The sequence below is a fragment of the Aethalodelphis obliquidens genome, unplaced genomic scaffold, assembly GCF_003676395.1.
Source record: "Aethalodelphis obliquidens isolate GAN/ISIS:26980383/991018 unplaced genomic scaffold, ASM367639v1 scaffold131, whole genome shotgun sequence".
NCBI lineage: Eukaryota > Metazoa > Chordata > Mammalia > Artiodactyla > Delphinidae > Aethalodelphis > Aethalodelphis obliquidens.
Window position 1 is genome coordinate 208,873 of NW_020838075.1, and position 25,264 is coordinate 234,136.

The window sequence follows — 25,264 nt, forward strand, 5'->3', positions numbered from 1 at the left end:
GGCGTGTGGGCCCCGTGTCCACCGTGGGCGTGACCGGTGAGTGAGGGAGCAGGCCCTGACTCCCAGGTTTCCCTCTGTTGCTCTCTTGTTTCCCCCTTTGGATCTCAGCACTCCTCACAGATGGGCCTCTGGGTCCCTTTCTTTTCTCACGTGGTGCTGACGATCCCGCCTCATCCTTGAATTGAGTGGCGGCTGATGGACAGTGTGTTCAGGGTAGCTGGGCAAGTAGCCTGTGCCTCATGCGTTTCGGCTTTCTTCCTGTCTTCTCGATCTGGCAGCTCAGGCTTGCTCAGTTGTTCACGTGTGGCTTCCTCAGTCTCCCTAACCAAGCATTTTCGTGGCTCGGAGCGTGGCTACAGAATCAGGCTCTCTAGGTTTGAATCCTGCTCTAAGACGCTGTGTGATTTTCAAATGTTTCTTAACCTCTCTGTGCCGCAGACGCCCGTCAAATGAGGGTGATAAGGATAAAAGCATCTACTTCATCTGTTGTGTGAGGATTAAGGGTACTGTTTGTGAACTGCTTGCAGCAATGCCTGGGACATGTTAAGCAGTTAGAAGAGTTTGCTACAAATGTTCATTTCATAGCCAGGGAACAGCCCTCCCTCTCTGGCCCAGGGTCCTGCCATTGACCACAGTCTCCTCTGCTCTGTTCTAGCCTCCCTGAACACAGAGCCCCCCGTGGCACCCCGCTTGGGGGAGCTGGCTGTGGCAGCCGTGACCTCAGACACAGTGCACCTGTCCTGGACAGTGGACCAGGGCCCCTTCGACTCCTTCCTGGTCCGATACAAGGATGTGCAGGGGCAGCCCCAGGCAGTGCCCGTGGGTGGCCACCTCCGAGAGGTCTCGGTTTCGGGTCTGGCCCCGGGCCACAAGTACAAGTTCCTACTCTTCGGACTCCAGGATGAGAAACAACACGGTCCCGTCTCTGCAGACGCAAAGACCCGTGAGTGAGGGCTGGAGGCCGCCTTTAACCTGGAGCCCCCTGACCATCCTCCACTCCCCTGTGGAATTTCACGTTTCTGTGCTCCACACTCCAGACCCATTTATTTACTGGGTCCAGTGAGATCCAGGTCCTGAGTACCCCGTTACCCCCTCATTCCCATCCTACTCCTCCTACATCCCGAGGGACACGTGCTTTCTTGCCTGGCTCCTCTTTTATCCCTACTCCTCTGCCTTCCCTCTTCCTGACATGTGACCTGGTCACCCCCTCCCAGCACCCAGAACCAGCTCCCAGAGCCCTAGCGCCCCGAGGAGGCTCTGTCGGCTTCATTTCTGTCACGTTCCATGCACCTCTCTCTTTTCCAGTCCCAGACACTAAACCTTCTCTCCGCCTGGGGGAGCTGACAGTGACGGAGGTGACCCCAGACTCCATGGGCCTCTCCTGGACGGTCCCCGAGGGCGAATTTGACTCCTTCGTGCTTCAGTACAAGGACAGGGACGGGCAGCCCCACGTGGTGCCTGTGGCCTCAGACCAGCGCGAGATCACCATCCCCGGCCTGGAGCCCAATAGCAAATACAAGTTTCTGCTCTATGGGCTGGGAGGCAGGAAACGACTGGGCCCCATCTCTGCTGAAGGCAGCACGGGTGAGCCCTGGCCCTGCCTCCACCCCACCCCCCCCCCCCCCCCCCCCCCGCCTTTTTCCAGAGCTTCCTTTCATCTGAGCCCCCAGAGTTGGCCCCGGGGCCTGCCCGCAAAGTTTATTCTCCTCCCTTCAGCCTTGGCATGACAATCCTAACACGAAAGGCAAATATTTATTGAGTCCCTGCTGAATGCCAGGCACTGTTCCAAGCATTTATTTCCTTCATTCACTGATTAGCAGTATAATAAGAAGAACTCAGACTTTGGAGCCAAGCAGGCCTGTGTTCAAATTCTGACCGCCAGCTGTGTGGCCTTCAGCAGGCCACTTCTTTTCCTTGAACCTCAGTTTCCACACCTGCATGACGGTTATGACTAAAATCTGCTGGGGTTCAATAAATGTTCACATCTTCCTCCCTTCATTCCAGCCCTATGGCAAGAAGTGGAAAATATGGGAGGGTTTGGCTGCAAAAAGACTATGGAAAAATCTGGTGTCTTGTGCCCAGTACTCAGCCCCCGAGGAAGGGATGGAGGTGGGTCACTGACCCTTACCCCACCTCCAGGACCATGAGTCACCCTGGCCAGACAAGGATGGGGCGCACAGCCAGCTGGGGCCTGGGGCTCTCAGGCTCCGTAATTCTCTTCCCCAGACCTTCATTGTGGAGACTGGATACAGGCTTCTCCAACCCCCATCAGTCAGTACCCACACCCACCTAGACAAGTCTCTTTTGTGCTCTGCTCTGCCCTTTGTCCGCTCAGCTCTGCCCCTGGCTTCTCCCCCTGCCCGACCCAGCCGCCCTGGTCTAGTGCTGTGAGTGCAGAGCTGGGGAAGCAGGTGGAAAGGCGGGCCCAGGCTGATGGTGAGTGAGGGTGAGTTTATGCCTGGGCAATGGGAGCCCGTGAGCTTGGCTGGCTGTCCCGCCCAGCTCTGACTATTTGGGGGGCATCTCCCTGACAACCCAGACACCCTCTGGGAGCCTTTCTCAGCTCTGGCCACACTCCTGCTCTGGGGGACTGGGGGTCAGAGGGAAACTGAGGCCCTTCCAGCAATCCCAGCCGCAGCTCTCTCATGAGGTGCTCTTTTATGCATTTTCTGCACGCTGATCTCAGAGTGGGGGAGTGGGGGCAGGAAGGAGTCTGGGCAGCGGCCTCCAGAGGAGGAAACTGGGCTCCTTCGTACAAGGCAGGGCTGCAGCAGCCTGCCTGTCTCCCCAGGTGGCTGACCCTCCCTCCCCCCAGAAGCTGCCGGGGCTGAGGTAAAGGCAGCTCTTAACTAGGTTTTCTCCCTCGCCCCCGCTCTCCCTACAGCTCCCCTGAAGAAGGAGCGGCAGCGCCCACCCCGCCTGGGGGAGCTGACAGTGACAGATGAGACCTCGGATTCTCTGCGCCTCTTGTGGACAGTGGCCCAGGGCCCCTTTGACTCCTTTGTGGTCCAGTACAGGGACACAGATGGGCAGCCCTCGGTGGTGCCTGTGGCCGCAGACCAGAGGGAGGTCACCATAGAGGGCCTGGAGCCTGGCAGGAAATACAAGTTTCTGCTCTATGGGCTCCTCAGAGGACAGCACCTGGGCCCCGTCTCTGTCCTGGGAATGACAGGTGAGCAGGAGGCTGTCCTGCTTGGTCCTAGCCAGCCGGCCTGAGTGGGTGTCCTCACACCTCTGTGCTGAAGGCCTGGCACGAGTGGGCGAGGTAGAGCGGTAAGGGGGCCCTGCACGGGGCTCAGGGGAGGAAGAGCCTCGGAACCAGCGTGATCGAGGGGTCAGTCCGAAGCAGGAGCCAGGACAGGTGGCAAGGCAAAGCCCTGGCAGTGGTCCCTAATCTGCGACCCCCACCCAGCCCCAGTGCTGCCAGCTGCTCCCCATTACTCTACTGGGGCGGCTCTTACTTCCTAGCATGCTGGCCTTGCCCAGATGAGGGCAAACCCCCTCCCGTGGATGAGTCAGGAGCATTTTCTCAAATGGAAAATTACTGGAAAACAAAGCAGGCCAGGGTCATAGAAACCAACAGGAGTGGCTGCACTGATGGAGTTCCCCTTCCAGATTTCCTAACACCCACCTCAAATCAGCCTGGTGGTGGCGGGGCCGACCTGGCTGGCGGGATGCGCCCTTCGAGTTCACCAGCCAGTTCCATCCTCAGCTCTTCTCGGCAGGGAGGACCACGTGCCCTGAGCTCAGGGAGGGACTGAGTTAGTCCTGCCTCAAGCCATGGCACCAGGCGCCCTGGCAGGTTGGGGAGGGAACAGGGTCCGTGCAGACATCTAGAGTGGGGCGCACTCAGACATCAGGGTGAAGACGGAGAAAGCAAGCACCGGATTCAGACAGCAAAGGAGCCCCACAGAGAGGTCATGGGGCCACTGGGCTGGCACTCAAGAGAGGCCGAGGGGCGGCAGGAGTCAGTGCCCAAGCAGAGTTGTGGCAGATTCAAGAGAAGGAAGATGCTAGGAGAGCCTCAGTCCCTGTCTTCTCTCCACGCTGCCGTGGCCGGGACCGTGAGGTCCCCTGCCTCGGCCAGCCCCGATCACCTCTCTGGAGGGTGAGATGGAGTGGGAGGGCCCCACCCCCCCCAGCCCCGCTCAGCTTCTCTCTGGGCTTCTCCCACGCAGCCCCAGAAGAGGACATGCCAGCACCCTCGCACCTGGCCACGGAGGCCCCCGAGCCCTCTGAAGGGCCCCGCCTAGGGGCACTGGCAGTGAAGGACGTGTCCCCGGACTCCCTGCGCCTCTCATGGAGCGTGGCCCAGGGCCCCTTTGACTCCTTCGTGGTCCAGTATCAGAGCACAGGTGGGGAGCCCCAGGCCTTGCTCGTGGGTGGCGACCAGAACAAGGTCCTCGTGTCAGGCCTGGAGCCCAGCACCTCCTACAAGTTCTTCCTCTACGGCTTGCGTGAAGGGAAGCGCCTGGGGCCCGTCTCAGCCGAGGGCACCACAGGTACCGTCAGGGTAGGGCCTGGCCTTGCCTGCCTCTGGTCTGGGACTGAAGAGGCGAAAGGGGGCACCCAGAAGCGGTGACCATGGGGAAGGAACACCGCGAGGGCGCCACGGAGGGAGGAAGGGGCGCGTGCACAGCCTTCGGCTCCACACATACATGTCGTCACTATGTCCGAGCCGTGGATGCCAGCCCCTCGTTAGCTCCATTTTGCAGATGAGGAAATGAGCGCCAGGGTGGGGTGGTGGAAGGAATCTAGCACCAGGTCGCCTAGCTGGTGTGCTTCAGTCTCCAAAGCCTTCTTTCACCCACTCTGCAGGGCCAGCTCCTGCTGGGCAGACCCCCGGAGAGCCAGGGCCCCGCCTGTCCCACCTGTCGGTGACTGATGTCACCACCAATTCACTGCGGCTCAGCTGGGAGGCCCCACCCAAGGCCTTTGACTCCTTCCTGCTCCGCTTTGGGGTCCCGTCACTGAGCACCCTGGAGCTGCATCCACGTCCCCCGCTGCAGCGGGAGCTGACGGTGCCAGGGACACGGCGCTCGGCCATGCTCTGGGACCTGAGTCCAGGGACCCTGTACACCCTTACGCTGTATGGGCTGCGCGGGCCTCACAAGGCCGACGGCATCCAGGGCACAGCCCGGACCCTCAGCCCAGGTAAGGCCCCATGCTGGGCACATACACATGCTGCCCCAAAGTAGGGGGTCTCTGTACTCCCTAGGGTGGCACCTAGTGCCTCAGCCAGAGGGGAAGTTGGTGAGTGGTGACGAGCTTGGAGTCTGCGGAGCGGCTTCCATCTCTAGGCCTAGAGGAAAGGCGGGGTGGTGAGCACATGCGGAGGCCGTGGGGCCCAGGGAGAAGAAGGAGGCTGGGAAGCCCGGGGCAGGAGCCTCCCTGCCCTCTGCCCTCACCATGATTCCTTGGCACATCTGTCCCGTCAGCTCTGGAGCGCCCCCGTGACCTCCAGTTCAGCGAGATCGGGGAGACGTCAGCCAAGGTCAGCTGGATGCCCCCGCCGTCCAGAGTGGACAGCTTCAAAGTCTCCTACCAGCTGGCAGATGGAGGTGATACCCTCTTGCCCGTGTGTCACTTGCCCCATTCCTCTTGCGCCCTGCGCTCTGCCCACCCTGCAGCTCCTCCTTGCTTCCCTGGCCGCCTCCCCAGCCCGGTGTGTTTTCAGGGGAGCCACAGAGTGTCCAGGTGGATGGCCGAGCCCGGACCCAGAAACTCGAGGGGCTCGTCCCAGGCGCTCGCTACGGCGTGACCGTGGTCTCCGTCCGTGGCTTTGAGGAGAGTGAGCCTCTCACAGGCTTCCTTACCACAGGTGAGACAGTCCGGGCCCTGGGCAGGAAGTAGCGGGAGAAAATGCGGGCACGGGTGGGAGTTGAGAGTGAACGGGGAAAGGGAAAGGGGATGTTGGAGGCGCCAATGGCAGACGAGAGGTCCAGCAGAGTTTGGGAAGGCGAGGAGTGGGGAGAGCAGCAGGGAACAGCTCTGGGCCCCCTCCCTCCTCCCAGTTCCTGACGGCCCCACCCAGCTGCGTGCACTGAACTTGACGGAAGGATCCGCCCTGCTGCTCTGGCAGCCCCCCCAGGCCCCGGTGGATACCTATGACATCAAGGTCACAGCCCCAGGAGGTGAGCAGGGCTGAGGCCTCTGGAGGGGACTGGTCAGGGTGGGAGAGCAGAGGGCAGGCTGGGCTCCGGCAGGGCAGCCGCTGATGCCGCACCCGCCCTCCCAGCCCCCTCGCTACAGGACTCAGCCCCTGGCAACGCCGTGGACTACCCCCTGCAAGGCCTTGTGCTCCACACCAACTACACGGCGACCCTGCATGGCCTTCGGGGCCCCAACCTCACCTCCCCAGCCAGCATCACCTTCACCACAGGTACGGTCTGTGAGGTGCTTTGGGGGGCAGGGAAGAAGTGAGAGCGCCAGGATGGGCCTCATCTCCATCTTCTCTTCCTCCCCCTCCCAGGGTTGGAGGCCCCCCAGGACTTGGAGGCCAAGGAGGTGACCCCCCGCACAGCCCTGCTCACTTGGACCGCACCCCAAGTCCCCCCAACTGGCTACCTGCTCAGCTTCAACACCCCTGGTGGACAGACCCAGGTGCCCTCACCCCTGCCACTCTGGCCAGCTCCCTCCCTGGGCTCCAGTCCGGGAAGTGCTGCCTCTGCCTCCCGGGTGGGGCCCACCTCTCTCTCCCCTGACCTGCCCCTTGTCTGTTCCACAGGAGATCCTGCTCCCAGGAGGGGTCACCTCTCATCAGCTTCACGGCCTCTTTCCCTCCACCCTCTATAGCGCGTGGCTCCGGGCCATGTGGGACCGCAGCTTCACTCCCCCCGTGTCCACTTCCTTCACCACTGGTACTCAGGCGCTGGGACCCGAGGTTGGGGCTGAGTGTGTAGTGGGCGTCTAGAATCTGGAAGAAGGACTGGACCCTCACTCTCCTCTCCCCAGGTGGACTTCGGATCCCCTTCCCCCGGGACTGTGGGGAGGAGATGCAGAACGGGGTCAGCACCTCAAGGACCACCACCATCTTCCTCAACGGCAACCGCGAGCGGCCCCTGAACGTCTTTTGTGACATGGAGACCGATGGGGGTGGCTGGCTGGTGGGTGGCAGTCAGAAGCCCAGGGGTCTGCACAGGGCAGGGTGGCTGTGCCCGGGGCCATAGGCTGATGGTGCCACCACCTGCTTCCAGGTGTTCCAGCGCCGCATGGATGGAAAAACTGACTTCTGGAGAGACTGGGAGGACTATGCCCGTGGCTTTGGGAACATCTCCGAGGAGTTCTGGCTGGGTTAGTGCCTCATAGGGATTGCGGGACCAGGGAAGGGATGGGGGCCCTGTGGACACAAGGACCCCGATGAGCACACATTCCCCACCCCCAGGCAACGACGCCCTGCACAGCCTGACCAAAGCCGGCGACTACTCCTTGCGTGTGGACCTGCGGGATGGGGACGAGGCCGTGTTTGCCCAGTACGACTCCTTCCAAGTAGACTCGGCCGATGAGTACTACCGCCTCCACCTGGAAGGCTACCACGGCACTGCAGGTGAGGGGTGGGCCTGGGGGTGGGGGGCAGGCACGGGGTGGGAATGGGGAGGAGAGGCCCTCACTGCGCCTTCCACGCCCTGCCCAGGGGACTCCATGAGCTACCACAGCGGCAGTGTCTTCTCTGCCCGTGACCGAGACCCCAACAACTTGCTCATCTCCTGTGCCGTCTCTTACCGAGGGGCCTGGTGGTATAAGAACTGCCACTATGCCAACCTCAACGGGCTCTACGGGAGCACAGTGGACCACCAGGTGAGAGGTCCAGGAGGCAGCACGGAGCGGGGGCTCAGCCCACCTGGGTGTTTGTGACGCACAGTGTGACAAGACAAGTTACTGAGCCGCTCAGCGCCCCAGGGCCCTTGTCTGTGAAATGGAACAGTAATGCCAGTCTCTGCAAGTTTTCTCGAGGAGATGATTTATTGGATGTAAAGGGACAGCTCAGGATTCAGCCTCAGTCCTTTGTAATTGAGGGTTTAAGAAGGATAAAGGGAGGGAGGATCCTTGATGGATTTGTGGGAACCATCTCGCCAGAGGGGAGCAGAGGTGGGAGCAGATGGGATGTCAGGCTTTGACTCTCTCTCTCGACAACCCCTTCCCAGGGAGTGAGCTGGTACTACTGGAAGGGCTTTGACTTCTCCGTGCCCTTCACGGAAATGAAGCTGAGACCAAGAAGCTACCGGCCCCCGGGCAGGGGAGGCTGAGCCGCTGCTCACCCCTCCAGCGCCCTACTATGACTGCCGAGCACTGAGGGGTTGCGCTCAGAGAAGAGCCGAGGGCCACCTTCACCATCCAAACACCGGAGGAAGCCTTCTCCACCCGCGATCTCACAGCACCATGTTTACAGGGGGGAGGGAAGGGGTTTGTACGGGAGCAATAAAAGGAGAAACCGAGGCCAGTGAGTCCGGGCTCCGTCACTGGTCATTGGCGCTCGCGCACGCCCCGGCCTCCGCCGCCCCGGGGCTGCAGCCGCACCTGGAAAGGCTGAATCTTGAGGTTGACGCCGCAGTAGGGATGGGGCTGCAGCGAGGGCAGGGCGCCCGCGGGCGACAGCAGCGTGAAGGCCTGCAGCAGTTGCCCCAGCACCACGAAGAGCTCGAGGCGCGCCAGCGGCTCGCCCAGGCACACGCGCGCCCCGCAGCCAAAGGCCAGCGCGCTGGGGTTCGCGCCCGCGTCCAGGAAGCGGTCTGCGGGCGGAAGGACGGACCTGCAGTTCAGCGGCCGCCTGCACTCGGCCTCCGCCGCCCCCGCGCCGCGGGCACCCGCCCCGCCACGCACCGGGCCGGAACTCGTGCGGCCGCTCCCACACGGTCTCGTCCAGGTGGGCACCTTGGAGGTTGGGGATGACAACCATGCCCTCGGGGATGTCGTAGCCAAAGATGCTGAGGGGTAGGGTTAAGTTAGAGGCCCGCCAGGACCCCGCTGGGGCCTTTGCCACTCGGCCCTCCCCCCTCGGGAGTCACCTGCTAGCCCGCGTGGCGCGGTGCGGCAAGGCCAGGGGCACGACGGGCCGCAGGCGCAGCACCTCAGCGATGGTGGCGTTGAGCAAGGGCAGCCGAGCGCGGTCCTTGTATGGGACTCGGGAGCCCGAGGCTCCGGGGCCCAGCTCGCGATCCAACTCCTCCTGCAGTCGCCGCTGAATCTGGGAAAGTGGGGCAAGCCCGAGGTCCGGGGCCCAAGCCCTGCCGCTGGCCGACCCACGGCTGCCCAGCCTCCCACCACTCCCTGGAGCAGCTCACCGGAGACTCTGTGCCAAGTAGGAGAACCCCCTCCCAGCCCGCCCCAGACTCACTCCCCCCCAACCCCCCTCCCAACACAGCCCGCGGCGGGTTCAGCGAGCTGGGTTCCCGCTGCCCTGGCCAAGCTGCCAGGAAGGAGCCTTCCGCCTGCCTCCAGGGCGTACCTCAGGGTGGTGAAGCAGGAACGCCACAGCCCAGGAAAGGGTGTTTGCTGTGGTCTCAGTGCCACCGATGAAAAGGTCCACCACGGACATATGCACGTGCCCTTCAAGGAGCTGCCCGGGGCCCTCTTCCACTCTTTGCTTCCCCATCCCCTGGAGCATGTAGTCCGTCATGTCCCTCCACTGGCCCGCCACCATGCTCTCCTGGAGAGGGGAGGAGGAGCCAGCCTGAGTGCCTGGCTTCGGGGGGCGGGGGGCAGTGTTCAGCAGGGGGCAGCAGGTCCAGGACTGGTGGGGCGCCAAAGAAGCTGCCTAGCTCTGGGGCAGTAGCATCACTGCTGTGAGCTGAGGAGGAGCCCGGTGCACGCACGGTTCCCACCTTGTGCTGCCTCAGCTGCTTCTCTACAATGTGGTCCCTGTTCTCCATGGCCTGCTTCAGCCTCCGGAGCCCGGGGTTGGGGAAGAACTGGGGCAGACAGCAAGAGAGCTTAGCCGCTGGGAAGGGAGCCTATGCCCACCTCCGCCCTGTCTCCCAGGACCAGGTGTGTCGGGGCTTCACCTCCTCACCCTGAGAAAGGGAACCATGTCCAAAATTTGGATGGACCAGTGATCCCAGGTTTTCATCAAGTCCTGGACACAGTCGTGAAAGGCATGTACTAAGGTGTCCTCCTGCCAGAAAAGGAGGGAATCCTTTCGGTTCAGGACCAGGAGAGGGTACGGGAGGGGCTGGGCGGGGGGTTGGGGCCCAAGCCTATGTGAGGGCAAGAGAACCTTGACCTTGTGTCCAAAGGTGAGGTAACAGATGATGCTGCAGGTGAGGAGAGAGAATTCCTTCTGGATGGTCACGGGGGCACCTGCCCGGGCTTTCATGCGCTGAGGAGAAGCAGCATGAACTAAATAGGGAGGCTGCCGGGAGGGGTGAAGCTGACCTGGGCCAACTGTGGGAGTCGAGCCTCACCTCACAGAACTCCTGGGTCAGCTGCTCCACCCGGGGCTCCATGGAGCTGCGGACGCCCAGCAGCAGGGCTGAGCGCGTGAGTTTCTTGTGGGCCTTCCAGAGCAGGGAGTAGTCCCCCAGTGAGATGTCCTGGCAGTGCTGAGATACCAGCTGGTCTGTGAGTAGGGGTTGGGGGCAGGGAGTCGAACTGACCAAGGAAGCCACGGGCCTGACCTTCCCTGCCTCCCATAGCCCCTGCTTCTTCCATCAAGAAATGCCCCCCACCCCTTACAGGATGGTATCTGGGGTCTGCCGGCAAAGTCCACCCACTTCCTGATCAGGGCCTCCTCAATGGTCCTCTTGGAGTTCAGCACCACCACATCTGGGGGAGAGGAAAAGCAGGGTGTCAGCAGGGAGAGGGCCCCACCTCCACACCGCTGTGGGGTGAGGGAGGGAGCAGATGCTCACCTTGCAGCCCGAGGCGGAGCCTGTAGATGGGCCCGAGTTTCTGAGTCAGGCCAAGCAGATAGACGGGGAGGTTGGGCTGCAGCAGGTGCAGGAAGCCGGGGACAAGAGGTGGGAGGTGGAGGCTCCTGAGCTTCCACTGGCCCCACAGCAGGCGAGTGCCGACTAGCAAGGGCAGCAGCAGCAGCAGCAGCAGCCCTACGAGTACCATGGCTGGAGATGCGGGCAGGGGCCCAAGCCTGGCCACTTGGAGCTCTTGAGACCTCCAGCCATCTGGCTACTTGGGCTGTTCTGAGGCCTCCCTTGACTCCTTCCCTCAGGTCCTTGCCCACTGTCCCGCCCACAAAATAGTATATTCCTGGAATGGCACCAACCCTCTTGGCCTTCGAAAATCCACATATCAAAGAGCAGGCCTTTTCCCATTCATCTATCAAGAAGAAAGGAAGGGAAACACAGCCCTGACCTTCTTCAGCAGCCAGAATCAGCTTTCCGCCTCCACATCAACCAGGCAAGAAAGAAAACACGTCCACTCTTGGGCCTGAGCCTCTCCAGATCGCCACCGCGCCCTCCAACCCTGCCACCTCGGACCAGCTTCTGCCACGGACTTTGTCTCAGAGAGAAAAATGAAAACCCCCGCCTAATACGCCCTCCCAGATTGCCTGAAGAACAAAAGGAGATGAAAGTGATCTGTGTGTTTTTCTTTTCACTTACAGATAGGGGAACCAGATGTCCTGGTTTGCCTGCGTTATCCCAGTTTATACCTGTAGTCCCAGTGTAATCACTAACAGCGCCTCATTTCACTCTCAAAAGTTGAAGATGAACAAGTAAATGGTCCCTTAATTTGGAGCTCTTACCGTGTACCTAATGCTCTTTGGTTGCAAGTAAAAGACCCACTTGAGCTGGCTTGAGCCAAAATTAAGAATTGTTATACAAATACAGGGGTATCTCACGGAACCCAAGAGCAGGAAAGTAGAAGGGACCTCGCTGGCCTTGGAAGGCCAGGGATAGGGAACAAAGAAGCCCTAGAGACGGGGCTGCTCCCTCACTCTTTGCTCCTCCCACTCTGCCGTCAAGCTGCTTGTGCTTCCAGGTGCAGGCAGAACAGGACTGCCTTCCGGGTTAGAGTCCACAGATTACAGGTTTAGCACCAGGGCAAGTGGGGTTTCCCAGCATGAATGAACATGCCCCCCATAGATTCCAAAGTCCGCAGGAAGGAACTTGATAGCCACAGCTGGGATCAGGGGTCCAGCCCTATTCTGGGAGCCGTTGCCACAAGGGGTGGGGTCCTAGTGGACCAAGTAGGGCTATCAGGGGCCACTTTTATGGGTGAGGAGGCAGTTGAGGGGCTTAGGAGAGGTCATGCTAAAGAGGGGAGGTGGGGCTCCATGAGAGGTTGGGGCACCTAGGGGATGGGGTGAGGGCTGGCAGATGACCTGCGGTCCACGCATCCCCCAATTCCCCTCCCTGGCTCTGTGAACCGACCTCAGAGCTTTAACCAGAGCGAGGCTGTGCTACCAGAGAGCCTGAGTCGAGATTCCAGCTGTGCTACCCACTAGCTTGAAGAGTTAACTTCTGGGGGTCCCGATGGAGAGGCTCGGGCTCAGCCTGGATCCACGCCCAGGACTGGGAAGGAGAAAACATGGGCCTTCTGGGATTGGGCAGCAACAGCTGGCAACCTCCTCATAGCTGACAACTATAGCTGACTCTTTGGCTCTCATAGGTGGGTTTATGCCACCACCATGCTGACCAGCTTTTGGGAGAGATCTGATGGGCAATGACCAGGCCACGTAGACAACAGCCCTCGGAAGCCTCGGAAATACTGGGGAAGGTCAGAACTTCTCGAAGTTGCATGGAATAGGAGGGGATCCATTCAAAAGGAGAGTGACCTGGAATGCTGGCATGCCGGTGAGTGTCCCTTCATAAACTGACACCATTTACCTTGCCAGCTCCATCTTTTCCACACCACCTCCAAATCCAAATTCCAGACATGATGAATGACACGCCGTGCCCCCGAATGTGCTCTGTCCTGCCCCCAGCCTCTGGGTCTTTTATATGCTTTCTTCTACCTCAAATACCCTCATCTACCCCTACTCTCTTTGCTTGACTCCTCAGCCTTCAGAATCCCACTTAGATGTCACCTCCTCCAGGAAGCCTCCCCTGCCCACTTCTCACATTCCCCCAGACTGGGTCAGATGCCCAAACTGTGTGCCCCATAGGATCATGTAGCTCCCCGACATCACACCTTTCACAGAGGATGGGAGCCTGGCACAGGGCATGGCACGGAGTGAGAGTTCCACAGATTTCTGTTGAATGATTGAATGGCAGGCTGCTGAGCTGTCTCAGTTTTCATCAAAACTGATCTCAGCAAATTTCTCTAGATGAATTTCTAGGTCAGCCCTGCAGACCCAAGGGGTGCTGCCAAAGGGGGAGAGCTAGGCAGGCGGGTGGGGAGGGTTGACCCCAGTAGAACAGCAGTTGGCCTTTTGATGAAGACATCATCAGATGTGAGGATTGCACAATTCTGGGAAAGTTACCTAATACCGCTGATAAAGGGATCAAGTGTCAAACGGGCTTTCAACAGACCAGGTCTCAGCTACAAGCAAGACCCCAGAACTGCCAACTGCGTGAGGACAGACTGGGAGACGTGTAGCTGAATAGCTGCTCTCGAAGCAGAAGAGCTGAGGTGCTGGCTGAGCGCCAGCCCCGCCTGAGGCCACAGTGACGGGTTGTATGGGTGCGGGGAGCGCCCTGCAGGCACCGTGAAAGGGAGGCTCTGGTGTGGACACTGGATCCTCGGAGTGCAGGGTGATCTGCCTGGGGTGGTCACTATGAGGGACTGAGCTCCCAGGGGGTCATCTGGCGGGGGGGGGGGGATTCAGGCAGAGCTGGACACTGCAAGGGTCACCCAGGCTCTGAGAGCCTAAGATTATGCAAACCCTGGCCTGGGCGCCCCAGACCCTGGAAGGGGCCGCGGGGATGCCGGTCTCAGTGCTGGAGCTACACACTCACACTTTGCTGCCACAGGCCTTTATTGAGTCCCTGGTGCTGCCTGGGGCTGCGTGCCGGGGGCCGGGCGCGGCAGCGATCCAGGCGTGATCCTTCCCTGGCTCCGGTCCTCTGGGGAAGATGGGAGGGCAGCCCTCACACCTGGCAGCCCTGCATGCCGTACTCCTGGACGAAGCTTCGGAGCTGGGCACAGGCTGCCCGCTGGCGGGTGCTCTGACACAGGCGCTCCGAGGGCATCTCCTCGATCCAGCTGTTCGAGTCCAGCAGGTACTGGGGGCTGCAGGGGCCAAGGGGCAGGCAGCAGGGGTCAGGAGGATGGTCAGGTGGAAGAGCCCAAGGCACCTGGCTTCTGAGGGGACAGGGGATCCGTTCCCTCGTGAGGTGTGAGGAGAGCAAGAGACTGAGGGGCCCGGAGAACTCACTCTCCCTTGAGGTCATGGGTGGTCCCGTCCAGACCCATGATCAGATATTCTTTCCCAGGTTCCAAGTGAAGGCGGCAAGAGGCTCGAACCAGGAAGTTTCTGGTCTGAGCAGCAGTGGCCTTGGTATCCTTGGCTGAGGGGAGAGCGTCCACAAGAGTCGTCAGAGGGGAAGAGAAGGGGCTGGACAGCGCTGGGGCCAGGGGCTTTGCGCCGAGCCTCTCATTTGACCCTCACCGCTCCCGACGGGGAGGTGCGGCTGCTTTCCTGTTTATGGACAAGCCCAGAACTTCTAAGAGGCCGAGGGGATTTGGGCTCAGAATGGCTGAATTCTCACTATCCCAGGCGCGAAGGCCCCAAAGCCAGAGCTCAGCTCTTCTGTATCCCTCCAGCCCCGCCCACTTATCTGTCTCCTCACTGAAGTGCAGGACTTGGGTGATACTGGTCTCAAAGAGGCGGAAGGCAGCTCTGCTGTCTTCTCGGAGAACCTTAACCTGGAAGCCTGTGGGGGTTTAGGAGAAGGGAGGGAAGGTTAGTTAGCCCGAGGCTGAAGGGCTGTAAGTCAGTGCAGAGCAAAAAGGCTGCCCGTGGCCCGAGAGGAGCAGGCACAAGCAAGGAGACCCTGAGGGTGGCCCAGGGTCGGGCCGGGGCCTGGGCGGGAAGACTGACCGTAGTCCACTCGGGGAAAGTAGCAGGCGAACTTCATCCTGTAACCATCCATATCCTGCCGCCCCTTCTCCAGGGCCCGGCGCTGTCGAGGGCACTTGCCTGAAGTCGGGGGCCCAGATGAGCGAGTGCAGGCCCCAATCATGCCGCCTCCCCACCCCTGCCCCTGGGCCCTGGGTCTCACCTTCAGCACACTGGCAGACGTCACCAGAGCACAAAGTGGACAAGAGTTTGCTCTTAGTTGGTGCCCCGTAAAACACAGAACATTTGTGCTCTGGAGAAAAAGCAGACCGGGGCGTTAGGGCGCAGTCCCCCCTCTCTGCTCTCCAGTCCCATGGAGCCGCAGGACTTCCCTGCCACCCTTCCCTGCCACCTATCCCAAACCTCCCGAGTGTCCCCGGTGTGCTCACCAGGGTTGTAGTAGTCATACAGGACGGCGCTGGCTGGCTGCACCAGCCCCACGGCCACGTCCTGCACAGCTCCGAAGCCCACGCACTCCTGGGATGTGGGGACCTGGCGTGGGCGGGGGGAGGGCGGAGAGGTCAGGCACCCACCTCTGGGCCCTGCAGGCTGCTCTGATGTATTTCCTTGGCCTGTTCAGTTCCGGTTGATCTTATCATCAGTGTCCTTCATAGTTTGTTACCTTCCAGCCTCCGGATTTCTAGAAACTGCTCCCCAAGGTCTCTGGTGACTTCACTGCCCACGTGGTGACCTCATCCCAGTCTCCAGAGCCCTGGGCCCCTCTGCAGAGTCTCAAATCATGGACACATTCTCCATGAAACGCTCCCTAAGCTCGGGGCTAGCTTCCGGACCAGCCCGGATTCTGACCTGGTCACTTCTGACATCCCTCTCCCTCCCCCCCAGAAGCACAGTGCCCAGCCCTGGCCCTTCCCCTCCCCTGCGCTCCCCTGTGGAGGTCTCACCACTCCCTGGCTCTCCCCAAACCCTTCAGACTGGCGATTCCCGAACCAAGCTTTCAGCCTTGCTCTTGCGCTGGGATTGTTGCAGGATGTGTTACATTCTCCAAACTCCCTCTGCCTGCCCTCCAAACCCACTCGGCCTCTGGACAGCCTCCCTTCACTGACACAGCGGAGGCCTGCCTCATCTGCCATAACCCGACAGCAGGTGCTCCCACGCGGCCCAGTCATTCATGTCCAGGCCCAGAGCCCTCTCTTCGTGCCCACGCTGGTCCAGTCCAGCCTGGCATCCTGCAGGTTTCCCTCCTAAGCTGCGTGGTCAGCAACCCGACTTGCAATCCTCCTGGCTCCTCATTTTCCATTGTGTCCAACCAGACTCCTCTGCCTGGCTTCTCAAGCTAATAGGGTCTGTCCCCTCTGCACACACAGGGCAGGAGGGTCTCCCCTGACCACAAACACTTGGCTAATGGTATCACAGCATTAACACGCCTTTTGCACATTTTCTCCAAGATGTTACAGGAAATGTTCAAAAACAACTTTTGAGGGCCGTCAGAGGGTGGATAACTTTGTGTTAGCCAGATAAGGCTGTGGAAAAACAAAAACAACTCGTCTAGGACTACCATCACTTTAAAAAACAGAATACACTTTAATATCAAAACAAAACAAACAAACACAAAAACCGGGAAGGGAGACAACAACAAAGAAACAAAAGCAGCCCCTCAAGTTGAATCAGCTCAGCTTTACAAAAGGCTCACCCCAAGCACTGGCACTGGCCCCCAAGCCACAAGGGGCTCAGCCCCTGCCCGCCGACAGGCAGCAGGGAGCCTCCCCGGCCTCTGCTCTGGCCACTCCTGTCCTGTCTCCCTGCTCACATCACGAGTTCTCTCTAAGCGCACTAGACGCTGGTACAGCTGCCTCCTGGGAAACCTCTTAACACGAGCTCAGAAAACCCGGTGCCGTATGTGCCCCCCTCTGTCACCCTCCTTGCTCACCGAGTCGAAGTACAGCAGGACGTGGGGCCCCTCGGTCTCAAAGTGACTCATGTAACGGTCAGAGAGGGAGGTCAACTGTGGGGAAAGGGAGCTGGTCACAGGGAGGTAGCCCTGGGCCCCCCTGCACTGAGGGGCTCAGCAGCTGGGGTGCTGCGGGGACGGCGCAGGGCTCCCGAGGGCACAGGGGCCTCTGGGTGTCTGGCCACACCTTCTCCAGGTCCGCCCGCAGGGCGTGGAATCCACTCAGGAGGGTGATGTCTGCAATGGCCATGCCCGACAGCCCCACCTTGCCATTCCGCCTGTGGAGACACATGCCCTGTCGTCCGGGTCGCCGTGTGTCAGGCTGTAGACACCCAGCCCCAGCCTTGGGCCAGCCCACAGCACCCCACTCAGCCAGTGCAACCCCCAGAGCTCACCAGATGCACACGGTGTACTGCACCCTGGATTCCTGCTCTTCAGCCACCTTGGGGGCCTCCCTTCTGCGGCGGCTCCTCCGGCCATCAAACAGCTGCAGGGGCGTCACGAGCTGGGAGTGGGCCCCCGGGTCATCCCTGGCCGGAAGGTCCTCGTACTCATAGTCCTCGTAGTCCTCGTTGGCTTCCACTGAGCGGGGACAGCACCGTGGCTCAGGCCTGGCACCAGCCCCGCAGGGACCCACGGCCTCTGACCCCAACACTCACTTGTGTACTGGACGTGGCCCACGACCGTCACTTCAATCTGAAGATCCTGGCAGGTCGTGTTCTTCACGTCCATGACGTTGTAGGTATGAAGGACCTGGCTCAGCAAGGGGTGGGGGGAGGACACGGGACAGTTGGGGCCACAGAGCTCTCTCCAGAGCCACACCGAAGGGCACCTCCCTGGGCTAAGGGATCTGAGGCCTTCAGCCCCTTCTCATCCCCATCGCAGACCAGTCCAGGAATGCGAACGGGCCCAGGTGTTGGGTTAGACGGTGAGACAGAGTGGGGAGCGGGGGCCTGGCCTGGGGGTGAGCACGCTGGAATGGAAAGTTCAGGAAAGGCTTCCGACCGAGGCTTGAAGGAGGAGAATGAGTGTGTCACGTGGGACAAGCAGCAGGGGAAGCACATTCAAGGGCAGGAGACCTGTGTAGACGGGTGGATCTGGCTGGCTGGGGAGGTGGGCAGGGCTGGGGTGAAAGCAGAGGAGGAGTTACTGGGGTCATAAGGAGGGGCTGGGGCTGGGGGGGCACTAAGATGGCCCCCAGAGTGGCAGCTGGGCTCCTGTAGGGAAGGGACTCCATCAGCCAGATAAGGGGACCCAGGAGGAAGGAGGAGCTTGGGGCACAGCCACGTCTGAGGTGCTGTGGGACACAGGGGCCCAGAGCTCCGGGGAAAGGCTTGGGCTGAGGCATTGGGTGTGTTCAAGCATCAGCACTGAGGGGGGTGAAGGGGACGACAGGCACCCAGAGAGGGTGGAGACCAGAGCGAGGGGGACCTGCCCAGGACGGAGCACAGGGAATGCTACCCCAGGTGTCTCTTCCTCCCTCCCCAGCCGTGAGGTCTGCCGGTAGGTCTCCCACTGAATAGCCCGGCTTCACCCTGCTGGGCCCGGGCGGGCAGTGCTGCCAGCTCTCACCTTCAAGGTTCCTTTGCTGTTTCCTCCCACCTTCACATTAATCTTGCTGCCCAAGGAAAACTTTTGGAAACAGAAAAGGGAAAGAGACGTCACAATGGCACCCTGTTGTTCCGACTTATCTCCTCCCTAAGAGCAACCCCACCTCCTCTCCCCAGCTTTCCACAACGTTTCACCTTCACCTGCATTATCTCACTGCCATCTCCTAAAAACCCCTGTCGGGTAGACTCTGCACATTTCATTTTCAGATGAGAAAAATGAAGCGCAGAGGCTAGGTGACTTTCTACAGGTAGCAGAGCCAGTAAGTCTTCCCACAAAGGTATCAGAACCAGGTGCCGGGGGATTCTGCAGGGGTGGGGGACAGGGGGTGGCTTCTGGTCTGGCCGAGGCAGGCGCAGGTGTCCTGGCGACCCAGGGGAGGGAATGGTTCACCTGCAGCTCCTCCTCCAGCCCCTGAACTTCGTGATTGGTCAGCTGCAGCACATGGGACGCGAGTCCACTGTGGCCCACGGAGCTGAGGGTCACGTTGAGCCCCTTCTCCTCGGTGGTGTGGGCCGCGATCCAGTATGCAGACAGGGCATCCAGGGCCATCACCGTGTCCTGCAGAGGATGGGCCAGGACTCAGGCACTTGGTCTCAGGACCACCCACCCCCAGAGCCCCAGGGCAGCCCCTACCTGGGTGCTGCGGAATCCGCCTTGGAAGCTGCCCTGGCGGGTGAGCCAGGATGCAGCCTGGTCGGCCAACTCGCCCTTGCCCTCCCAAAGCAGCAGGTGTAGAAGGCCGTAGGCTGTGGTTTCAATCCACAGGGCCGGGGCCTGGGGCACGGGGTCTGCCGGGCTGTGAGGAGCCACGGTGGGTGACAGGACATTGCTCTGAGAACTGGGGACTGAGCCCCAGTACAGGTTATCTGGGAGTGAAAGGAGACCCACAGGTGAACAGGGGGAGGATCTTAGTTGCCTGGCCCTTTGACACTCCCCCGTCAGGCTCGCCTGATTCTACCCCAACCATCCCTGCTTATGCTCTGATCCCCCCGGGTGTCCTCACTCATTCAGTTTCTCCCTTTGGACACAGGGGTCTCAAGGTTCTCCAAGCCCCAGGCTCACTGCCAAGGCCCCCTTACCGCCAGTCTCCTGGGCCATGGCCATGAGGTTGTTGTGGGCAACATCCCGCAGGTCCTCAGGGGCCTCAGTCAGCGACAGGGCGTAGGCCGTGATGGCGGCTGCGTGGGACCCCAGGAGCCCAGAACCTACTTTTGCCCCCAAGAAGGTGTTTGCCCTTGAGATGGAGTCTTCCTGGAAGAAAGTGGGGAGGAAGGTCTGCGGGCTGGACACCTGGATTCCTGAGGAGAAAGGGGATCAGCAAAGGGCACACACGTTGGGTGCCTTACCACTCTCTTCAACTGCTCTGAATTCTTGTCCGGGAAGACAGCCAGCCCATGATGAAGGGCGATGACCACAAAAGCTGTGAGCGCCACAGTCTCATCATTTCCCACTAAGCCCCCCTGGTTGAAGCGGGGAGAAAAGGAGACGTCGACCAGGAGGGGGAGGGGCAGGGAGCGCCTTCCCTCCTGTGCTCCGCGGCCCAGCCTCCCAGCCCTGTACCTGCATGCCCCTGTGAATAACTGGATGGGGGTCGTGGAACGACCCATCGGCCAGCTGCTGCAACAGCAGCCACTTGGCCGTCTCCTGCAGCTTTTCAGGTGAGCCGCCCACCTGTTCCTGGGCCAAACTCAGGATCTTCAGCACAAAGGCCGTGAGCCTAGAGGGGAGGAAGGGAGGGCTAGGAATAGGGACTGGTCCCTGTAGGCGACGTGGCCCCACTCCCCCAGGCACCTGGTTATTTATTTACCCCCGCATAGTACCCACCTCTGCCCCACCAGCCCTGAAACCCAGAACCACTCTCCCAAGCTCACCAGGTGCTGCTCTCCCGCTTCAACCAGGCCCCATAGGAACCATCTGGTTTTCGAAACTCCTGGATCCGCGTGTAGCCTTGGAGAGGAGAGGCAGCTGCTCAGGGGACACTGACTCTCCCGCTACTTGTGCCGAGGCCACGCTCCCCTCTTCCACTGGCTGCCCCCTCCCTTGCCCACTCTAGCCACCCAGGCTGCCCATCTTCCATTAATCGTCCTCTCCTGGCCCCCATTCCTGCTTCCCGCTGCACCCAGAACCTTTCTGGATCAGATCCACAGCGTGGTCCTTCATCTCGGGGGGCAGCATGCTCCACTGCTCTGTCTTGTCCAGGTAGCGGGAAGCAGCCAGTGTTGGAGCCAAGAGGACCATGGTTTGTTCCCCGCAGCCCTGGGGAAGCCTCAGGAGGGCGGCCATGCCTCCCGGTGACAAGGCCCCCTCAGAGCCCAAAGTGTCCAATGGATCTGAGGCTATAAGGGAGGGAGAGGGTTACGGATCAGAGAGCAGGGCTGGGGGCCCAGGGTCAGAGGGTCATGGAGTCATGGGATCAAACAGGGGTCCGCAGGTTTCACATGAATCCAAGGGTGGCCACTGGGAAGGGACCGGAGGACACTCCCACCTGTGACTCTAACAGAGCTCCTGAAATCTCCATCAGGGATAATATTGGGATCAGAGATGCCAGGAATTTCCAAGGTCCGGCCTCGGGGGTCTGGGGAGATGAGGGAAGTTGGCAGTCTGTCCTGCTGTCCATATCCCCTGCCCCCTATGACCCCCTTAGGACACTGATGGCTGGGCGTGGGTGTCACTCACCCAGGGGGTTGAGTTCATAGACAATCTCCTCCCTCTGAATGGCCCCTTCCTTCTGTCTCGGAGGAAACATAGCTGTGAGAGATCACACAGGCTAAAGCCTGCCCCTCCCAGCGCAGACTCCTCAGGACTTAGAGTTTGAACTTCAGGGACAGAGTTGGATCAGAATCGTAGGAGGTGTAAACAGACCAAAGCATTGGGTTTGGGTGCTAAGCCTCTGGCCTGGCCAGCAGGGAGGGTGCCAGAATGGGGGGTAAATCTGGGAGCCCGGGGACCTAGATTCAGAGGTGTTCCACTCACCTCAATTTGTAGGACCTTAGATACTGCGTCCCCCACAGGGAAATCCAAGGATCCTCGAGCCACCACTTTCAGGGACACAGCAGCGGCCGCTATGGGCACCACAGAGAAGCCAATGGGCCGGGCAGAGCCCGCAGGGACCAGCACCTGCTGGGCAAGCCCTCCGCCCCCAGCCAGGCACAGCCCCTCCACTGGGGACACGTGGACGCTCACCTGGGGGCAGGAAGACAGGAAGGGCCAGCCCAGTTAGGCTCCCCACCCTTCACCTGCCCCAGGCCCACCTCCACCAACACCGTGTGCTCAGCCCCCGAGGGGCCTCACGGTCATATCTGTATCCAGGTAGTTGTAGAGGACAGGCCGCAGCTCGAGCTGCTCAAAGCGGCGGACGGAGACGGGCAGGCGGAGGAGCATGTGGAATTCACGGAACACTCGGAGCTGGGCCGGGGTGGCCACACACAAGCCTGATGGAGAGAGGGGGCACATATGAGAGGCCTGCAGGCATCCCAGCCGCGGATCCCAGCAATGAGGGCCGGGAGCTGCCCCAGCTCCCCCCGCCCCCGTCACCCCACCCCCGCCCGGCCCTGCTCTCTGGCCTCGTAGCCCTGGCGCATGGGGTGCAGACTTCTCCAGGTCTCTGCTCCTACTAAGAGCAAAGGACTAAGCAGGGAGCCTGGGTCAAGGGGGCATGGAAGAGGGAGGCCATCGGCCCAGGCAGGGTGACCGCACCTGTGCTTTTGGACAGGCTCACGCCATGGATTTCCCACGTGGTCAGAGAGTCCGGGAGCAGCTGTCTCAATCTGCGTGGTGGGAAAGGTGAGAAGCCCTGTCACATGCTGAGCCGCCCCAGACACAGCCCAGAGACAAGGCCGGGCCCACCACATGCCCTCACTGGGAGGAGTGGTCCACTGCTTCCACTTTCCAAAGCCAGTTCTCAGGGAAGAAGCTGCGCACAGGGATGTCATCCTCATCGATCAGGTCCTCCTCCTGCAGGAGCTCCTTGGCTAGGGACCACAGTGCAGGGCCATGAGGAGGGTGCCGTTCTGCCCCTCCAGGCGCCCCTGCCGCTCCCCCAACCCCACTCAGCCCCTTACCTCGAGCAAGGCCCACCTGGCCCCTCGCCCGGGCCTTCTTGCGCAGGCCCTCAGCAAACTGGCAGCAGGACAGGAAGGGCCCCCGGCAGGCCGGCTGCTGCACACGGGCCACCCGCTGCTCACAGGTGCGCGCCATGGGCAGTCGCGTCAGCCCGTCCTGGCAGCAGCGCTTGGCTATGGGGGAAGCGTACTGGCCCACTGCAGGGCCAGGTGAGGGTGGGCACAAGGAAACAAAAACAAGACACACCTCTTCGCCCAGCCTGACCTCTACATACACAAGGACTCTAAGAGACTGGGAACTCAAGAGAAGCCAAAGGAGAGAGCCTCTGGCCCACCCACCTTCGACCCCAGAACTTGGATCTCTGGCCCCGACACCATATCCTGGCTCTCTCAGGAGCACAGGAGCCAAAAGGCAGACCCGCACCTGACCCGTGGGCCCAAGTGTGGAGAGCTTCACAGGCACCCACAACTCACGCTTCTCATGAATCTCCTTTTGGAAGTTAACATTTCTCTTTTTCCGGACCTTTGTCTCCTTGGGACATCTTAGACCTGGTAGAGAGCAGGACCGCAGCCAGCTGAGGGGTGCAGGGCCTCCCACCTCCCCTCCTTGCTCCCCTCTCCCGGTCCAGCCCTTCCCACCCCTCCTCTTCCTGTCTTACCCCCTCAGGCCCCTCATTCTTCTTCATCTTCCCACCACCCACTCCCCTTCCTCCTCTGTTCTCACTCTTTCTGACTGGGGTCAGTTGATCTCCATCAGAAAAGGCCAGACCAGCTGCCTCGAATGTCTGAAGGGCACTGTCCCCACCCCCAGGACCACAGCCAAGGTCATAGCTGTTCATAGCTTCGAAGACCTGGCGAGAAAAGGCAGAGATATTGCAGAGACAAGAGTGGCTGTAGGCACGATTGGCCACTCAGCTGCAGGTGAGAGGGCAGGGTACGGACAAGTACGAGAGACACAGAGAGTGGGGAAACAGAGGCCACGGGGGCCAAGGCTTCAGGGAGGGCTGGGATGAGTCCATGAGTGAGATCGACCTGCTGGCCCAGGGCCCAGGGCTCAGGGCAGCAGGAGGGTGAGCCGTGGGCGGGAGGGAGGATTAGGGAGAGGGGCTTGACAAACCTTGACCATGTCGAGGGGTTTGTGGGACTTGCCGCCCACAGCATACAGAGCCATGTCCACGGCTCCCAGGGCCACCAGGGCTGGAGAATCTGTTCGCAGGTTGAGTTTTACAGTGTCCCCAGGACGATACTCCTTGCTACCATCCACGTTCAGCTCCAGCTGGCAGAGGCAGGAGGTGGGGGGCAGTCAGAGTAGGGAGAACTTCCTTCGGTCTTGTGCAACTTCAGTGTACCCCAAACTAAATCCACGCCCTGTTTGCAATCACCCTGTCTTCCTTCTCTCTTAACCCCCCCGGCATATACACACACCATCTCTCCCGATGCCAGTTACCTTGCCCTCACAGCCCCTAGCCTGGACGTCCACTCGCAGAGAGTTGGCCACGGGGACGCCCCCATGATAGTAGAAGGCCACAACGTGGAAGGAGGGTGCCAGGTGATGGTCCACAAACACGGAGACAGAGGTCAGGTCCCTCCTGGGCTCTCGATGTACAGACACGATCTGGCCCCGGGATACGATCTGGGGCGAGAGCAGTGTCTTCTTCACTGCACATCCTCAGCCCTGAAGCCGCTACCCCACCCCAAGAGTTCTTTCCTGCCTGAGACCCTCCTGCACCCCTGTCCTCCTCTGCAACCCAGCTCATGCATACCATGTAGTAGAAGTGAGAGAAGCTCCCACTGATGCCCACGGCTCGCAGGTTTAGGTTAAGAGTGTCCCTGACTTTAGGGGGTCGAGAATCCAGCCTCTCAATGGACAGAAACCCGGATCTTCTGGACAGGGGGGCTTTCACGGTGAGCTTGCTTATGGCAGAATAGGGGGAGCCTGCAGACACCTGGAGAGAGGGGCAGGGGTGGCAGGGTCAGTGGCAAGGACCCAGGCACCCAGCTTCTCCCCCCAGCCTGGGAACCCTCTCTCCTAGCCCACCCTCTCCCTTGAGGGGGAATCCTACCGAGAGCTGCACTTCTGAGGTGGTCTGAGGGACAATAATGGGAACAACGACTTGGCCGCTCTCGTCTGTGTTCTGTTGAAAGTCCTGGTTTTTAGAAGTAGATCCAGAAGACAACTTAGCAGAAACTTTGACAGGAATGCCAGAGGCTGGTGAGCCTGACATGTCACGGACCAGGGCCTAGGTAGGTGGGAGGGGCGGAGGGAAGAGCACAGTCAGTGAGACCCTGTGCCCTCCTGACCACCCCGCCCCTTCCCCCCACTGCTCATCCTCCCCCTTCCAGAAGAAACCTGCAGCAGGAAGGGGGCCCCAGGCACAAGGTGTCGCTTGGTTTTGCTTAGATCCAAGGAGAAGGGAGATGACACGAAACGCCAGGATGTGAGCTCTGCCTCCTCCAACTCCCCTCCTGCAAGACACAGGGCGGACAGAGGTGGAGACAGAGACCTGGGGAGAGAGGAAAAGTAGAGCCCGGGGCGGCGGGTGGTGCTCAAGTGTTTCCTGCCCACAAGGCTGAACTCTTCAGGGCACAAGACGCCTCCTATCCATCTCTATGTTTGCTGAGGCCAACACAGGACGCAGCACACAGATGGTGCATAACATGTGTCTGCTGGGTGGATGGGTGGATGGATGGGTGGATGGATGGATGGATGGGAGGATGGATGGATGG

The 25,264-nt window shown here is 60.6% G+C and overlaps 3 protein-coding genes across 15 annotated transcripts in view; 1 reads left to right on the forward strand and 2 right to left on the reverse strand.

The window, feature by feature from the left end:
• Nucleotides 1-8,437, forward strand: part of TNXB (tenascin XB) — a 49,510-nt gene extending 41,073 nt beyond the window's left edge. For 5 of the 7 annotated variants that reach the window (XM_027099285.1, XM_027099291.1, XM_027099287.1 and 2 more), the window contains 16 exons: nt 656-943; nt 1,306-1,584; nt 2,885-3,172; nt 4,179-4,502; nt 4,819-5,154; nt 5,439-5,561; nt 5,678-5,821; nt 6,015-6,134; nt 6,239-6,382; nt 6,473-6,603; nt 6,728-6,860; nt 6,955-7,106; nt 7,197-7,293; nt 7,385-7,546; nt 7,634-7,797; nt 8,145-8,437. In XM_027099285.1, coding sequence (XP_026955086.1) covers nt 656-943; nt 1,306-1,584; nt 2,885-3,172; nt 4,179-4,502; nt 4,819-5,154; nt 5,439-5,561; nt 5,678-5,821; nt 6,015-6,134; nt 6,239-6,382; nt 6,473-6,603; nt 6,728-6,860; nt 6,955-7,106; nt 7,197-7,293; nt 7,385-7,546; nt 7,634-7,797; nt 8,145-8,246 — 2,987 coding nt within the window. In that variant the 3' untranslated portion in view covers nt 8,247-8,437. Of the gene's footprint in view, nt 1-655; nt 944-1,305; nt 1,585-2,884; nt 3,173-4,178; nt 4,503-4,818; nt 5,155-5,438; nt 5,562-5,677; nt 5,822-6,014; nt 6,135-6,238; nt 6,383-6,472; nt 6,604-6,727; nt 6,861-6,954; nt 7,107-7,196; nt 7,294-7,384; nt 7,547-7,633; nt 7,798-8,144 lie in introns of those variants that run through there. The other 2 variants (XM_027099288.1, XM_027099292.1) reach the window with 2 other exon arrangements.
• Nucleotides 8,438-13,748, reverse strand: CYP21A2 (cytochrome P450 family 21 subfamily A member 2). Its single transcript, XM_027099303.1, has 10 exons — nt 10,848-13,748; nt 10,672-10,761; nt 10,401-10,555; nt 10,220-10,315; nt 10,010-10,111; nt 9,822-9,908; nt 9,446-9,646; nt 9,006-9,184; nt 8,821-8,924; nt 8,438-8,729 (listed from the first exon to the last, which is right to left on the reverse strand). The coding sequence occupies exons 1-10, from the start codon at nt 11,053-11,055 to the stop codon at nt 8,464-8,466; spliced, it is 1,488 nt and encodes a 495-aa protein (XP_026955104.1). The 5' UTR covers nt 11,056-13,748; the 3' UTR covers nt 8,438-8,463.
• Nucleotides 13,749-13,855: 107 nt separating this feature from the next.
• Nucleotides 13,856-25,264, reverse strand: part of LOC113616085 (complement C4-like) — a 15,170-nt gene continuing 3,761 nt past the window's right edge. For 3 of the 7 annotated variants that reach the window (XM_027099294.1, XM_027099297.1, XM_027099298.1), the window contains 31 exons: nt 24,888-25,003; nt 24,601-24,777; nt 24,301-24,483; nt 23,985-24,170; nt 23,655-23,813; nt 23,262-23,388; nt 22,538-23,086; nt 22,336-22,447; nt 22,173-22,243; nt 21,768-21,907; nt 21,450-21,659; nt 21,153-21,204; nt 20,962-21,051; nt 20,603-20,812; nt 20,348-20,423; nt 20,037-20,193; nt 19,823-19,936; nt 19,556-19,727; nt 19,110-19,342; nt 18,867-19,034; nt 18,438-18,497; nt 17,525-17,618; nt 17,261-17,447; nt 17,053-17,143; nt 16,845-16,919; nt 15,346-15,448; nt 15,120-15,209; nt 14,939-15,037; nt 14,688-14,771; nt 14,273-14,405; nt 13,856-14,127 (listed from right to left, as the gene is read on the reverse strand). In XM_027099294.1, coding sequence (XP_026955095.1) covers nt 13,986-14,127; nt 14,273-14,405; nt 14,688-14,771; nt 14,939-15,037; nt 15,120-15,209; nt 15,346-15,448; nt 16,845-16,919; nt 17,053-17,143; nt 17,261-17,447; nt 17,525-17,618; nt 18,438-18,497; nt 18,867-19,034; nt 19,110-19,342; nt 19,556-19,727; nt 19,823-19,936; nt 20,037-20,193; nt 20,348-20,423; nt 20,603-20,812; nt 20,962-21,051; nt 21,153-21,204; nt 21,450-21,659; nt 21,768-21,907; nt 22,173-22,243; nt 22,336-22,447; nt 22,538-23,086; nt 23,262-23,388; nt 23,655-23,813; nt 23,985-24,170; nt 24,301-24,483; nt 24,601-24,777; nt 24,888-25,003 — 4,460 coding nt within the window. In that variant the 3' untranslated portion in view covers nt 13,856-13,985. Of the gene's footprint in view, nt 14,128-14,268; nt 14,408-14,686; nt 14,772-14,938; nt 15,038-15,119; nt 15,210-15,345; nt 15,449-16,844; nt 16,920-17,052; nt 17,144-17,260; nt 17,448-17,524; nt 17,619-18,437; nt 18,498-18,866; nt 19,035-19,109; nt 19,343-19,555; nt 19,728-19,822; nt 19,937-20,036; nt 20,194-20,347; nt 20,424-20,602; nt 20,813-20,961; nt 21,052-21,152; nt 21,205-21,449; nt 21,660-21,767; nt 21,908-22,172; nt 22,244-22,335; nt 22,448-22,537; nt 23,087-23,261; nt 23,389-23,654; nt 23,814-23,984; nt 24,171-24,300; nt 24,484-24,600; nt 24,778-24,887; nt 25,004-25,264 lie in introns of those variants that run through there. The other 4 variants (XM_027099296.1, XM_027099299.1, XM_027099295.1 and 1 more) reach the window with 4 other exon arrangements.

Excerpts from the sequence above, each read along its gene's own strand:
- CYP21A2 (XM_027099303.1), bottom strand. The coding sequence starts at position 11,055 with ATGGTACTCGTAGGGCTGCTGCTGCTGCTGCTGCTGCCCTTGCTAGTC. Across the intron at positions 10,762-10,847 it reads GCTCCGCCTCGGGCTGCAAG|ATGTGGTGGTGCTGAACTCC; the intron begins GTGAGCATCTGC and ends CCTCTCCCCCAG. Across the intron at positions 9,185-9,445 it reads TCCTGCTTCACCACCCTGAG|ATTCAGCGGCGACTGCAGGA; the intron begins GTACGCCCTGGA and ends CCACTTTCCCAG.